Source organism: Apteryx mantelli, unplaced genomic scaffold, assembly GCF_036417845.1.
Source record: "Apteryx mantelli isolate bAptMan1 unplaced genomic scaffold, bAptMan1.hap1 HAP1_SCAFFOLD_33, whole genome shotgun sequence".
Lineage (NCBI taxonomy): Eukaryota > Metazoa > Chordata > Aves > Apterygiformes > Apterygidae > Apteryx > Apteryx mantelli.
Genome location: NW_027118682.1, coordinates 4894727 through 4910786, shown reverse-complemented (window position 1 = coordinate 4910786; position 16060 = coordinate 4894727). Strand labels below are relative to the sequence as shown.

At 48.9% G+C, this 16060-nt stretch overlaps 1 protein-coding gene across 1 annotated transcript; it reads right to left on the bottom strand.

The window, feature by feature from the left end:
- Positions 1-456: 456 nt before the first annotated feature.
- Positions 457-1455, bottom strand: LOC136996274 (olfactory receptor 14C36-like). The gene has a single exon (XM_067317203.1). The coding sequence runs from the start codon at positions 1432-1434 to the stop codon at positions 457-459; it is 978 nt and encodes a 325-aa protein (XP_067173304.1). The 5' UTR covers positions 1435-1455.
- Between the last annotated feature and the right edge of the window lie 14605 nt (positions 1456-16060).

Genomic DNA, 16060 nt, shown 5'->3' with positions numbered 1-16060 from the left:
AAGCCCACGATGACAGCTGGCAGCCACCCTCTCAGGAGAGGGATGTGAGATCCCACCCTGACTGTGGCCAGGGGATGTGAGCACTCCCAATGAAACAGGAACCATGGTCCCACCCTGTCTGTACTGGTCTGAGCCTGACTCTGTCCCCCTGAGCTCCCTTGCTGTCAGAGCTGAGAATGACACTTCCAAGGGAAACTCTTCTCATTGCACTGAGGACATGCAAGGGAGCTCAGACTAGTGGGCTTCATCTCTGCTGATGAAGGGGAAAGATGCCTTCTTGCTTCAACACAGTCTCTGGGCCAGATTCAAATGAGAGATTCCTGAGAAGTGGCACAAACCAAAACTTTTTCCTTTTTACAAGAAGGCATCAGAGAAAAGGAAGAAAGAAAGAAATGAACAACACATAGCTTTGATGTCAAATACCCTGGGAATGGGGAGTGTGTGCACACGGGACAGCTATTGGTGCCAACATTGCACCCATTGGATCAGTTTCCTCAGCGCATCCTTGAGCTCCTTGTTCCTCATGCTGTAGATGAGAGGGTTCACTATTGGAGGAACCACCGAGTACAGAACTGCCATCACCAGATCCTGAGCTGGGGAGGAGATGGACAAACTGAGCTGGGCAAATATGATAGTGCTGACAAACAGGGAGACCACAACCAGGTGAGGGAGGCACGTGGAAAAGGCTTTGTGCCATCCCTGCTCAGAGGGGATCCTCAGCACAGCAGTGAAGATCTGCACGTAGGACAGCACAATAAAAATGAAACACCCAAGGACTACACAGGCACTAACCACAGTAACTCCAGATTCCCTGAGGTAGGAGCCTGAACAGGAGAGCCTGCGGAGCTGGGGAAGTGAACAGTAAAGCTGCTCCACGGCATTCCCTCGGCAGAGTGGTAGTGAAAAGGTATTTGCAGTGTGCAGCACAGCATTGAGAATACCACTTCCCCAGACAGCTGCTGCCATTTTGACACAAGCTCTGCTGCCCATGAGCGTGCTGTAGTGCAGGGGTCTGCAGATGGCAACAAAGCGGTCATAGGCCATGACAGTGAGAAGAAAGTACTCAGCCGAAATGAAAAAGACAAGGAAAAAGACCTGGGCAGCACATCCTGAGTAGGAAATGGCCCTGCTGTTCCAGAGGGAAATGGCCATGGATTTGGGGACAGAGGTGGAGATGGTGCCGAGGTCGAGGATGGAGAGGTTGAGGAGGAAGAAGTACATGGGAGTGTGGAGGCGGTGGTCACAGGCTATGGCTGTGATGATGAGGCCATTGCCCAGGAGGGCAGCCAGGTAGAGGCCCAGGAAGAGCGAGAAGTGCAAGAGCTGCAGCTCCCGTGTGTCTGCAAATGCTCGGAGGAGGAACTCTTTCGGGGAGCTGCTGTTGGACATTTGCTTCTTCTGGGCACAGGGGACTGTCCAGTGAGGGAAAGACATTGACAAGTTAGGACAGACTTCTCTGAGCAAAACTTCCTATTTATTACAACTCTGCCCTCCCCCAAAAGCAGACCTTACCTCTCCCCATGTTGGCTTGCAGCCTAGGCAGAAACCCCAGGGTCAAATGGTCAAATGTCCTATGGATGGGGTGTCCTGAAGAGAGAGCTGGCTCATTCCCAGCCATCCCCCTTTCGCAGAGGAGTGATGCACTTCACTCATAAGAGGGAAGCAGCACTATGTTTATTGTGGAAAGTCAGCAACTTAACAAAGTTCAGCCATAAATAAGAATGATTTAACGAGGTTTGACTGGCAAGGTTCACTCAGTTATTTACTGCATGAAGGACAGGGTCAGATGCACATGCAACAGAGACCCCCCCCCCCCCCGTTGAGTCACAAGGTTCAGAGTGGACCCCCTTGCTTTCTAAACTCCTTCTGAGAGGAGCCTAGGAGCAGCTGGATCCAATCTTAGCCCCAGACTTTGTCAACTGTTTATGTCTAAAGGAGCATGTGTGAAGGGGACCCTCCCGTTGAGTCACGAGGTTCAGAAAGGACCCCCTTGCTTTCTAAACTCCTTCTAAGAGGAGCCTAGGTGCGGCTGGATCCAATCATAGTCTCAGACTCGGTCAGCGGTTTATGTCTAAGGGATTACGTGCACAATTAATCAGAGATATAACTTAGCAAAGTTTAGCATGCTATTAATCACTTACCAAGGATCTGTTGTGGGTAAGGAATCTCTCAACCTCGAAGAGTAACCTTGAGAGGCATCCCTGCTCAAAAGAAGGTTCTGCAATGCAGCCCGCTGCTGTGCAGGAGAGCTCAATGGGCTCTGGGCTGCCCCCTATTTATGGGGGGGGGGGAGATGACTGATTCATAGTCATATTTGCATGCTAGACAGGTCTTAGTTGGTGCCTGCTCAATTAGCCCCTGCCTACATGCTGATTACAGGGAGGTTAGGTTGAGGGGGAGAGAGCACATCGGGGAGGGGGGGGGGAGCACACTGTCACACCTCCCCACCGCCCACTGCATTGCCCAGAGCCCCAGAGGTAAGAGGGGGACTTGGGCAGCTCATTGTCAAGGACACATCCGCGTGACAGGACCCACAGGGTCATTGTTGGAACTGCACTTGAAATCCCCCTGCCCAGAAAGTCCGAGGGGAAGGACAAGAGCAGCATGGACAAGTGGGGACACATGAAGCAATACCATGATATTTCTGCCAAGGGAGGCAGAGACATGAGGGCGCTTAGCGGTTTCTCCTGTTCTGGATGGCCGGCTGCCGAGGAAACGATGCATGACCGAGACCCCACAGCACTGAGGGCCAAGGGCAGTGCTGGCTGGGAGAGGAGAGGAGGCAATGAAGTTTGCGGTTTCCACTCACTCTTTGACCATGACTCTGCTGCCTGGAGCTGTCCCTGCGGGGAGCTGCTTCTCTGTCCCCACGTCTCTCCCCTGTCAGTGCTCACAGACCCCATCCCACCCGCTGGGTGCTCAGCTCTGCCCTACAGAAACCTCCCGGGTGCAGGGCACTGCACAGGGGCACCTCCAAGTTTGCAGGTGCTATGGAGCAGGTGAGACAAACCTTGATGAGGCTGGAAAGGTGATGCTGGCTCTGCTTGTAAGCTGAGGGGTGAATGAAGGGATTTCCTGAGTTCCTCCCAGAATTGTTCCTCTCTCACTGTTGCTGTTCTGGAGTCTCAATCCCCTGTTTAAACCTGACAGATCCAATAACATTTCATGCCACCCAAAGAGAATAAAACTGAAAGCAGAGACTTATGAAAGCTCCTTCCCTTTCAGGCATCCCTGCCTTGATCTTCCTTTTGGAACCCCCCTCCAGAAATGCTCTCAGGGTGAGATGGAGCTGTGGGCAGCCCCGACTCACACAGCACCCTCTCAATGGGAGAATGAACCTGCCCTGACAGGGGTCAATCCTCCCACCCAGAGCTTCTCCCTGCAGTGCCATGGGGAGTTCCCCGGGCAGTTTGAGTGCTGACCCTTGCAGGTGGCAGAGTCATTGCCCAGGCACACAGCACCCTGGGGTGCAGGGACACTGCTCTGAATCACAGCTCTGGGCAGACCTGTGTGCACACCATGGCTTAACCCCCCTGCAGCGATCCTGGGAGAAGGCAGCAGGACACCCTGTCCCTCTGACAGTGTGGCAGGGAATCCCTGCTCTGAAGCATCTCCTCCTCCTTTGCACTCGAGAAGCTGGGAGAGTGATCCTTAAAAAAACAGTCATGGGATGGGATGGATTTAGAAGACTCCTCCAGGAACCTCAGTAGCATTGCTCTACAGCCAGGAGTACAGAATTACCATGTCAAGGGCTGTGAAGATTTCTCTCACAATAAGCTCTCCTCTGTCCTCCCACTCCACACTGCCTTTCACTTCTCTCTGTCTTCTGTCATCTTCTGTCAGCAAGAGCAGGCAGTGCCCGGAGCCCTGCTGCTCTTTGCAGAAGAGCTGCTCCTGCACAGAGCTGTCTCTGTGCAGTGCTGCCAGGTTGCCAGGAGCTCCCTCCATCCCAGGAGCCTGGCAGAGGCTGTGCTGAAGGCATAAACTTCTCTCTCCCTTGTGCTCCCTTCTCCTGGGAAGTGTTCACTGAGGTAGACCTATGGTCTCTCTCTAAACAGTGGAGAGAGACTGATTCCAATATTGCGATTTGTTACATCAGGGGATGGTTATCTACAAGACGTGGAAATGTCCCACCCTGGACACCCTTATTCCCACCTCTTAGCTACACAGGACACTTAGACAGGAATAAGAAGGGAGCTCATTTTCCCAGGGTTCAAGTATTGCTTCAGATGAGTCAGTCTGGGCATGTCATGCCAGTTTAGAAGCTCCTGGGGTAGAGTGGGATTCAGATCCCTCCCGTGAACTCCACAAACAAAGAGGAGGTGGGATTCCCCTTGTCAAAGCTGAAGTGTGCTCAACAGAGATGTCTGCAGGCCAAGCTCCTTGTCTAAGCTCCCATTATAATCAGTGGAGATGGAGACTGGGAGTCAGTTGCCCACACACAAACACCTGGTGACCTTTGAAGAAACAGGGTGTTCCCAGACATGTGCCAGTGTCTGCTTGCTGTGATGGAGCAAGTGTGAGACCTGCATCCTTCTAGAGCATGAGGTGGAGGCCAGGTGGGGAATTTCCTTGGCCATCTGAAATGACACTAGATGCCTACTACTGCTCGTAGAGCTCCACTCACCAGGAAATTGAAACTCATGCACATCTCTACATTGCAAACAGTTAATGTAATTCAGTGCAGAGCCTTGAATTAATGACACAAAAATCGGTCATAGGCAGGACCATGTCAGATGCCTGGGGTGTCCAGCACAACCACAGGTCTCTAGCAGATACAGCATGGGACCTACAGGAAAGCCATATCCTTTTGGGGTGGTTGCTGGGCAAGTTCCCAAGGGCATCTCAGGTTTTCTGCCTGTGCCCAAATAACTGAATTCCACCACTGCCTCTAGGCAAAGTCCATCCCATCTACATTCAAGCCGCTGCATAACTGGGAGGCACATCACACCAAGGCCTCCGCTGTAGTTTCTGCACTCTCAAGCCCTTCAAGCTCTCCCACCCCTGAACCTCTTCTCATCCCACATGATATGAACAGGGACTGTGCTAATGATGTCCACAGGATGGCTGGATCACAGGCTGTTCAGGCCCAGGGACTTCTTCAGTGGCACCTTGTCCTTCCTGGAGATCGGTTGACCTCTTTCACAGGCCCTGTGGTGCTACAAAGCCAGCTCAGGCAGCAAAGCCCTTTCCTGCCATTTCCACACAGCCCAGCTCTCTTTTCCTCTGGCCTCAGGTGCTGCAGGGTTTGCTCCCTTAGTGGGAACCTCCTTTCACCATTACATTGACACCTGCTGTCTATGCCAGCATGTCCCTGCACTGAAGTGGGCCATTGCACATACAGTGTCCTTGACTCTTGGTAACATGGTTCACCATGAGCAATCTCTGCTCTGTGCCACAGCTGAGGCTCTGCAACCCAAATATATGCAAGCGAATGCAGCCTGGGGCACAGACAAGAGCAGATGGAGATGCACAAGCTGTCACAGGACTACAGCATTGCCAGAATAACTGAGATGTGCTGGGATCACTCACATGACTGGAGGCCTATGATAGCACAGTACAAGCTCTTCAGGAGAAACTGTTGGGGAAGATGAGGAGGGGGAATGGCCTTTCTGTGAAGGGGCAGCTCAGATGTATGGAGCTCTTCCCTGGGATGGACAAGGAGCTGCATGAGAGCTTGTGGGTAAGCATGAGAAGAAGGATGACATTGTGATGGGAGCTACCGACCATGTGATCTGGGTGAGGAGGTGGACGCAATCTCCTTTAAGCAACCTGAGGAAATCTGTGGCTCACGGGCTCTGGTTCTTATGGGCAGACCGTAATCTCCCTGACATTCACTGGAAGGACAAAGAGCAGAGTGCAAGGAGTCCAGGAGGTTTTTGGAAGACGTCAGGGAAAACTTCTTAGCACAGCTGCCAGATGGGCCAGTAAAGGTGATGCTTTCCTGGATGTGGGAATTGCAAACAAGGAGGAACTGCTCAGGCATGGGATAGTCAGTGTCAGCCTCGCCTACAGTGACCATGAAAAAGTGGAGTCCCAGATCCTGAAGGGAGTGAGGAAGGACAGCAGCAGAGTACAGATGCTGGCCTTCAGAAGAGCAGACTTGGGCCTGTCCTCGGGACTGGTGGGGGAGCCCATGAGAGGCAGCTCTGGAAAATTGGCAGGGCTTTAAGGACAGCACCCACCAAGCACCAGAATGGTCCATCCTGATGCACAGTAAAACCAGTAGCCATGTCAGGGGACCAGCTTGGCTAAAGAGGGAACTCGCACCTGAGCTCCAGGACAATAAGGCAGCGTACAGGAAGGGGAAGGAGAGAGAGGCTGCAAAGGAGGAATTTAGAAATATTGTCTGGCAAGGTAGGCATGGTGTTCGGGAAGACAAAGCTCCCCTAGGACTGACACTTGCAGAGGATGTCAAGAGCATGAGGATGAGCTGCTACTGCTCCAGTAAGAATAAAAAGGAAAAGATGGACTCACTGCTGAATGGGGCAGGGAATCTAGTAACAGCAGATGCAGATAGGTCTGAAGAAACCAATGCTTTGTTAGCTTCCGCTTTCACCAAAAAGGTCTCTCAGGCTGTTGTGCCTTACTTCAGGACTCCTGAGGAGAAGAACAACCAACAGGGGATGAGGTTAGTGAGGGGTTACTTGTGAGACCTCAAACTATGCAAGTTAATGGGGTTGGAAGGGCTGCATATGAGGATGCTCTGAGAGCTGGCTGCTGTCATAGCAAGGCCACTTGCTATCGTATTTGAAAGATTGTGGAGGCTGGGCAAGGTCCCAATGACTGGAAAAAGGCTAATGTTACATCCATCTTCAAAAAAGGCCAGCAGGACTACCTGGGGAGCTGCAGGCAGTTTAGCCTCACTTTGGTGAGGAGCATCTCATGGAGTGAATCCTCTCAGATCACATTTCTGGGCACACGAAGGAGAAGAAGGTGATAGAGAACAGTCAGCATGGATTTACCCAGGGTAAATTGTACCTCACCAACATGATTGACTTCTATGATTAAATAACTGTATTTGTGGCTGGACAAGAGTAAATGTCTTTTTCTGGACTTCAGCAAGGTGTTGGACACTGTCTTCAACAATATTCTTGTATGCAAGTTAGAACATTACTGCCTAGACAGATAGACAACCGGATAGGTAAAAAGCTGCTTGGATAGTCAGGCTCAGAGGGCACTGGTGAATGGGTAGCACTCTCCCTGGTAGCCAGAGATAAGTGGAGTACCACTGATCTCTCCAGGAACCTGTCCTGTTTATCATCTTTATTAGTGACACGGAGGAAGCAACACTCATCATGCTTGTAGATTGCCCCAAAATGGAAGGGGGAGACCAGTCATATGCTTGAGGGCTGCCATTCAGAGGGACATAGGCAGGCAGGAGGAATGAGCTTCAGAAACCTCACTAAATTCAGCAAGGACAAATGCCAGGTCTTGCACCTGGCATAGACCAATACCCCACAGTGTTACAGGCTGGGGCCTGAGGAGTGGCTCTGCAGAAAGGCCTTGAGGGTCCTGGTGGACAGGAACCAAATACGAGCCAGCAGCGTTCCCTGGCAGCAAAGAAGGTGAAAAAGCACTGTGGGCTGTAGGACCAGGAGCACAGCCAGGAGGTGAAGGGAAAGGATGATCCCCCTCTAGTCAGTATTCATTCGACCACGTATAGAGTACTGCATCCAGTTTGGGTCCCCAGAAAAAGAAAGAGGTTGGTAACAGGGAGCAAGTTTGGCAGAGGGCCCTCGCGATACTTGGGGAGCTGGAGCACTTTGTCTGTGAAGATACGGGGCTTGTTCAACCTGCAGAACAGATGGCTTTGGAGGGACCTCATAACAGCCTTCCAAAGGCTACAAGGAGGTCACCAGGAAGATGGAGCCAGGATCTTCACCGTGGTGCGTGGTAGATGGACAAGTGACAATGGGCATAAGTTGAAAGAAGAGAGGTTCATGCAGGGGATAAGAAGCTTTTCCACTAAGAGGATGGTTAGGTGTTGGAACTGGTTGCCCAGAGAGGCTGTGCCGTCTCTTCCCTCGGAGGTTTCCAAGACCAGACTGGATCAAGCCCTGAGCAACATGGCTGACCCCAGAGCTGACCCTGCTGCAAGCAAGGAGACTGGGCTAGAGAGCTCCTGAGCTCCCTTCCACCCTGATGGAGTCTGTGATTCTTCCCCCTCTGGGTCTTAGCTTGTCGATGTCAGGGAAAGCACACGGGTTCCCCTTAACAGTGGAAGTAGGTCAGCTTTCTTCTCCTCCTCCATTCAGAATTGTTCAGATGCAGGGCTTCTTGGCAGGACTCCCCCAAAGGTCTCGATCAATCCTTTGCTTCACTTTTAATTTCCCCCCCTTTTTTTCCCCGCCTTTCCCCCTTCTAAGTTTGTGCCTTTTAACATCCTTATCCCCTCCCATATAGTCAGCCCACACCTGCTTACCCTTTCCCGTTTTGTGGGTTTGGGGTTTGGGTTTTTTTTTTTTTTGTTGACACAGCGGAACTTCAGTCTAGAAGGACCTTGAGAAACTTGGGTGATTCGGCCAACAGACACCTCATGAAGATTTACAAGAGAAGTGTCAAGTCCTGTGAGTAGGGAGGAATAACCGCATCCATGAGGAGAGGTTGGGCTACCTGGGCTTCTTTAGCCTGATGAAGTGGAGGTGAAGGGCAGGAGAGTAGTAGCTTGTGACTGCTTGAAGGGTGATTTCAGAGATAATGGTGCTTTTCTTGGTAGTGGGAAAAAGCATGAGAAGGGAAAAAAGCCACAAACAGCAGCTTGTGGGGTTCAGATGTAACATCAGGAAAAGGCAATGTCACTTGAAGGGCAGTGCTGTGGTGCTACAGGTCACCTAGAGGGAGTTTGTGATCAGCTCCTGGCTTTGTGCTTCAAGGAAAACCAAGTGAGGACAGAGGGACATGAGTAGAGGTAGGGACATCCAAGGGTGAGAACAAGGTGGCAAAGCAGGCTGGTGTGTACAGTCTGCAGGGAAACAGACACAGGCGTGGGACAGCATAGGACAGCCTGTAGTGGAGACAGCCATGGGCACTGCCAAGGCTGAAAGCTGCCTACAAAACTGAGCTCTTTGTCCTCTTGACTATGGCAATGTCCCTGCCACTGAGGCCCTCAAGAAGATGTTTCCTTAAAGCACCTCGCTGCCTTCTCGTCCTCAGGGACTCAGGAGGTGCTGTATCACTGTCCTGCACTCGGCGTTGCACACCCCCACCCTCACACTGCCCCCAGGAAGAGCCCTGAGCAAAGCACGAGGGAAAAGATCACCCTGCCCAGGGGCTGGGTGTCAGTGCCTGGCCATTCTGCTTGATAAAACACATCAAGGCTTACTTGGCATCAGAGCCACCTGCACATTGCCTTTGCCTACCTGCAATCAGGGCCTCCAGCTTTCTGCTCTCATCAGCCCCTGGGGAGCCTTCCTTGGTAACAACCCTCAATGGGACCCATTAATGCTCCAAGAAACTTTGGAATTTACTTCTGATTTTAATTTCTTCAGAGGTTTGTTCAGTCTCTTCTCAGTATCTGAGATTCATGGACTCAGCACCAAATACACTCAAGAGGCCATTAAAATGCAAAAAGCCCTAACAAGGCATGTCACTCCCCCTAATTTTCTTCAGTTCTTCAATTCTTGTGTGCCTAATTGGAGAGGATTCAGGAGTGTATTTACAAGAGCAAGATTTCCATGAGCACCTGAAAAAGAAAGGATTTCTCCTTTTTAAGCTTCCTTCATTTTTCAGCTTACAGAATAAGTGATAGCCACATTCTCCAATTCATACTGACCCAGAGGGTCTCCTAATGAAGTCCAGACATGTAGGAAAAGCAGTATTTTCGATACGAGACCTTTATGGACAACTTTCCTCCTCACCTCCCCAACCCTGCCATTTCTCTCATCAGCCACTGGGGGACTTATATGACTCTTGTTAAAAATCTAACTTTTTTCCACTCGAGTCTGTAGCTGAATGTTACAGCTCCTACGCACCAATTCCCGCCTGCTTTCCTTAGACAACTAGCTGCAGACACAGGAGGATTTTTCTCAACTGCAAACAAGCAAAAATAAAATAGGATACAGTTTAATAAAAGGTAAAAGACACTCCTCAACTGTATGTTAAGTGCAAGCTGCCTCCAGTGTGGTCCACTTTCCACAAGGAATAACCCTCCTTGAAATGATTTTGACAGATAGATAGGAAAGGATAGATAGAAACAGAACTAAGGAGCTGGCTAAAGAGATAATTAGACTCCTGAACAACGAGGCAGGCTTCAGACGCCCTGAAGCTCAGAGCAGCAGCTGGAGAGTTGAGAGGTATCTGATGGATAAAGAGTAAGATACGTCTAGTTCGTCTGATGCAAAGATGCCTTTAGAAATGATCAATTTAATCAGGACATGTGAAAATATGTGAGGAATTACTGAGATTACATCCACAGCATAATAGACAGAGCAGTGGTAACAAATTGAGGGGCAGATCAAGATTTCTTCTCCTGAGATTCATACCCTGCCTGAACATTTCCACTATTTCATCATGGGAAAAAGGGACATTAAAATTAGTCATTCATTTTAGCTGATGAAAGTGTGCTCATATTTTTTACAAGTTGAAAACAGTTCTTCACCTTTTCAGGCAGAGCTCTGTTCTAACCACAAGCACCCAGTGGCACGTGGAGAGGTCCTGGTATGTCTGAGGTACCTCCCTAGGCCTGGCAGCTCTCACAGGGGACCTGCGGCAGACCGGAGCCCCTTGAAGCTGCAGATGGAGGGTGGGTAGAGTGGACCAGGGCACCTACAATGGCACCAGCCACCAGTGACCCTGTGACTGCATCCCACCCCAATTCTGGAAATCACTTTCCTTTTCAAAAAAAAAAAAAGTATATTAAAAAAAAGACAACAAAGCAAAGACAGACAATAAGAACACAAAAAAATTTAAAAGCTGGAAAGTGTAACAAAACATTTCTTCGTTTTAGATCATTTTCTTACTTTCTTTCTTGTTTCATTTTTTATTGACATTTTCTAAATATCTCTGGTATTATCAGGCCTGCACCATTAAAAAATATATTTCTGTGTCTCGCACAGAGCCCAGTGGCCCAAAACCACTCACAGCCCAGGGCTGTCCATGCCACTCCTCACTCTCTGCACAGACCAAGTCACACCCACCAGAGACAGGAGTGACCACTAAACCCACATCCTAGCCCTGTGCCTGTTGGTGGCCTAGCAGGTACTCAGGCAGGCAGGACCTCGCAACCTCTTACCCCAGACAGGAGTCAAGTGATGGCCTATCAGCTTCACCCATACAAGTCACCTCACAGCCACTTTCCCACCCGTGTGCCTGCTCCTGGTCCATCACCTGTAGAGGCAGAAGTGACCTCACTTTCATCTTTATGATCGTGGGCCTCCTACTCTCCTATGAGCTTCTGAGAAACAACTAATCTCATAAAAATGTCCCCAGCCATCAGCTTCCTGGTGGCCTATCAGACACGACTGACCTCCTAATCACCTACCAAGCCAATGGGCCTGCTGCTGGTCTTTTACCTTGCCTTATGGAAATCACCTCAGCATGGTTTTGGCTTCTATCCAGTCAGGTATTCATGCAGGCGATGATTTTCAGGGTCCAAAAGCAATGCTGTGATTTTCTTTGTTTTCAGCACAAAAAATAAGCTCTGAGCCCTTGAAACATCACTCACTGTTGTATGTGCATCTGGGAGAACTTGTTGTAAGAGGCCAGTTCTTTTCTGAAGAAATACTTTGTCTTTGGAAGTTTTCCTTATGTGCCCATTTTGAAAGGTAATGACTGTGGCATTGCTGCTCAAAAGAGTACCTCTGAGAGCTCCGTCATGGCAAGACCATTTCCTTGTTCACTATGCCAGAGAAAAAAGTCCCACCATGTCAAAACTGCTCTCTGCTGCCTCCTCCTGGAAGTCAGCCCCTGGATGTCTTGTTTCAGGGCCCAGGGCAGTGCATGGTGTGCAGGCTGCAGCAGAGATCCATAAGGCAGCGAGCCTTTTGGCAGGGAGAGCTCAGAACCCTGCTCCCCCCCTCCCCCATTTCACTGGATTGGGAGGTTACTTGGATGGTTAATTAAGAGCAAAGAGTTTCTAGGATACTGCTATGTTAGAAGAAAAGAGAGTCCGCACCAATTATGTTTATTGGTAGTACCCCCCTCCCCCCCAATAAGACAAAGTGAATAAAAAAAGCTGTTGTCTGCATGCTATCACTGGCAAATCAGTGAGGCTGTCTTCATCACACTAATGAAACTGAGAAGTGTTTTATGGATTTGAATCCAGTGAATCTGAACCCATTGTAATGTCTGAGCTTAATGTTCGTGCTTAGCATCTTCTGTTATTCATGGAGAGAAGGTGTTTTGAGCTTTTCTCGACAACCCCTGGACATTGTCCCCAGAGTTTTCAGCTAAATTTCCTGAGATGACTTATGAAAACTTCCTTGTGTCAGCATGCACTGGCAGTCTATGTCCCAGTCCTAAGAAGTGTGTGTGTGTGCGTGTGTGTGTGTGTGTGTGTGTGTGTTCAACATTTTATTAATTTTTTTAGATTCTTTTTATAAGGACCACCTGTAACCAAGACTCACAATTCACGTTCCTTTCTTTCACCACTACAATCCAATGAGAACATGAATCCCCCGAGGCACCTGTATTTAGTAGCTACGTATATATGTCTGTGACATGATATATGATACATAATTAGAACTGCTGTCATGAAAAGCATCATGACTGGGGAAAAAGCCGAACCTTTGCACGGCCAATGGCTTCCTTCAGGGCCACCTTCACAGTCTCGTTTCTGAGACTGTAGATGAAGGGGTTTAAGAATGGGTACAGGACAGTGTTCAGAAAAGCTACAGTTCTGTTGGTCTCCAAGGAAACCCCTTCTGAGGGCCGTGCATAGAGAACAATGCAGCTTCCATAGACAATGGCTAAGGCAGTGAGATGGGAAGAACATGTAGCAAAAGCTTTCTTCCTCCCGGATGCTGCTGGCATGTGCAGAATACAGTGGAAGATGCCCATGTAGGACACCAGGATTAGACATAAGGAACCCAGCACTACAAGCGATATGAAAATGGTGTCTACTTTCCAAAGCAGGCTGGCATCAGAGCAGAACAGTTTGAATAATGGGGAGTTGTCACCAAAAAAATGGTGGATCTTGTTGGGGCCACAGAAAGTCAGCTTTGAGAGCAAGACCAGGCGGTAGCTGAAGAGTGTGAAGCCTAGGACCCACGCAGCAGCAACCAGGTGGGTGCACAGCTGCCACTTCATGACAGCAGCATAATGCAAAGGTTGGCAGGTGGCAACATAGCGGTCAAAGGACATGACAACAAGGAGAGCGAACTCTATAAAACCCAGGGCAAAATAGAAATAGGATTGGGCAAAGCAGCTGCTTAATGAGATTGGTCTCCTTCCAGAGCTCAGAATCGCCAACAATGTGATGGTTGTGGAGGATGTGAACCAGATTTCCAGGAATGCCAGATTGCTGATGAAAAAGTACATGGGAGTTTGCAGGCGGTGATCCACACACACGAGGAAGATGATCGTTGTGTTCCCTGTCACTGTTGTCAGGTATGTGAGTAGAAGGAGCAGGGAGAGAAATTGCTGTAGTCTTTGATCAAGCCCTGAGAAACCCTCCAGGATGAACTCAGCAACTATAGTTTCATTTCCTGGTCCCATGTCTAATTTCAGTACATCCTGCTGAGACAGGAGCATGAAGAAACAAGTGTGAGGATTTCACAGTCTTGATGGGAGGGTAGATCCTTCCTTCTTTGCTCCCTTGCTTGCTTCCTAGGTAGCACAGACAGAAATATTCCTCTCAGCCATTCATCGCACCCTGATTTCTCCGCTTCACATTCCACTGAGAGTCCTCAGAGATTTTACTGTCTTCTTTCTACCTTTTCCAGCCACTCACAAAGCATTCTTTCTCAAGAGCACAGTATTGTAAAGAGGTTGTGAACTAGTTCATGCCATGCCTGGGAAATTCCCTGTTCACTTAGACCTATTACAAACATCCATCACATCTGTGCTTCAAAAGCCAACCTAATCTCCTGGCAAAAATACTTACTAGTATCTACAGATGCCAGACCATCCATTTAGATAAGTATTTGGAAAGTTATTCCTTCTGTTTTTCAGTACTTGCCTTTTTTGACTTGGAACATCTGTGAGGCTGCTGGTTTCAAAACAAGCCAATATCGAGTATCTCTTTTGTAATCCCCTGCTTTCTTCCACATCTTCTTCCTCTCTGTTTCTCCAGAAACATTGAGGAAACATTGTTATTAAATGTCCTGACCTAAATGCCTTGCTTTCCCTTTAGGGGAAGGGGGAAATCTTCTCATCTTAAAGAACTTAAAGGCTGTCCTTTTGATTATTTGATGTAGGAAGCATCTGGAACAAAATAATACTAAGCAGGGTGATGTTTTCGATGTCTAAAAGTCAGGCACTTCAGTTTGAGCAAGTTAGCTCCCTCCCATCTTGTCAGTGCAGAGAGAGAGAAGAGTGTCTGGAAGAGACTGGTAACACTTCTTTCACATGCCAGTTATAGTCTGGCAGGACCCAGCCTCTCTCTAGAGCTCTCTCTTTGCCTCCATTAACAAAATAGGGAACAAAGGAAAACAAGTGCAGACTCCAGCTGCACACAGCCACCTCTAATGAAGCTGATGAAACTCACTGCTTCTGTCTCAAACCTCTTAATTTACTAAGTAGCTAATTTATTTTTCAAACCAAAGAACATGTCTAACAGAAGGAAGTCCAAGGAAAACATAGGCAATAAATATTGACATTTTTTCCCTCCACCTTTGCATTTAGTTTTAGACATATGAAGGAAAGGAGCAGATGACTCCACAAATAGGATGCTTCAAAAATGCAGGGGCGGGGGGGAGAAGGAGATGATGGGTTTGAAGGAGTGAACCAGAGGTTCTCCACAGACTCTGTTGTCCTCCCAGACCCTGTCTCAGAGTGTAGTGGGTGGCTTTTGTACAGAGGGTAAAACGGGAAGCTCAGTAGTGGGCAATACCCCATGTTTGCATTGGTGTTTTAACCTGGAGCTCAGGTTAGTCCTAGATCCCAAATGCCCTGTCTTGCTCTCTGCTTCTAGTCTGGCATAAGGGAATCTCTGGACTGGGTTCATCTGGAAGATATGCTGAAATTGAACCAGTGGCTGTAATTATTTGAGCAAAAGCTCAAGCCCGGTCACCTACAGCAATATCACTGTAGCCTCAGTGAATCAGAGGTGACAGTCTCAGCTTCCCATTTTCTGGGTAAGTTCCAGTGCTCAAAGGGTTGTGTCGTCTTAGTCTGCTGGATGTCAGCTAAAATCATGCTTCTCCTCAATGTACCTTCTTAGAGGAACTTGCAAAGCTGCTGAGAGCTTACAGCAAAGCAGCTTCTCTGCTCACCATGTGGGTAACCCTCTGTTGAAGCCTTTTATCTGGCTTTGGTTGGTGCAAAGTATTTGCTGTATTCAGGCCCCATGTAGCCAAAAATGGAGCAGAAGGTACCTTGGTATATAAGATGGTGGGGCTGAGCAAGGACAGAGATGCCGTCACCCAATGGGTAAAGATGAGTGTGGAGTCCAACCAGGGCTTCATAAAGATGGTACAGTGCGATGGATTGCAAATGGCCCCGCAGCAATCAAAAGACATCACAACAAGTAGGTTGAAATTAGCTGTGCCCAGGAAGATGGAAAGGAAGGTCTGGGTTCGGCAAATAGCCGCGGGATGGTCTTAATCTCCAAGATGAGGCCAACAAACCTTTTAGGGGCAAAGGGAGCCAAATATCTAGGAAGGAGAAGCTGCTGGGGAAGAGATACGCTAGGGGCGGAACTGGTGGTTGAGTCAAATGATGGCTATCATGACCATATGCCCCATGGCAGTGAGCAGATAAATCACCCACGGCAGTGTGAAGAAGAGGATTTACATTTGAGGAGTGACTGAAAAGGCCTTGAGGAAGAATTTTCCCACTATGGTATGGTTGGGAGGATCCACTTCAGAATCCAGTCAGTTGAAAGTGTGACAAGAGTAACTAATGTCATGTGTGGTGAAATTCATCTTGCTGCCTTCATCAACTTTCCCTTCCCTTTTCC

Coding starts and splice junctions, on each gene's coding strand:
- LOC136996274 (XM_067317203.1), bottom strand. CDS start 1,434: ATGTCTTTCCCTCACTGGACAGTCCCCTGTGCCCAGAAGAAGCAAATG.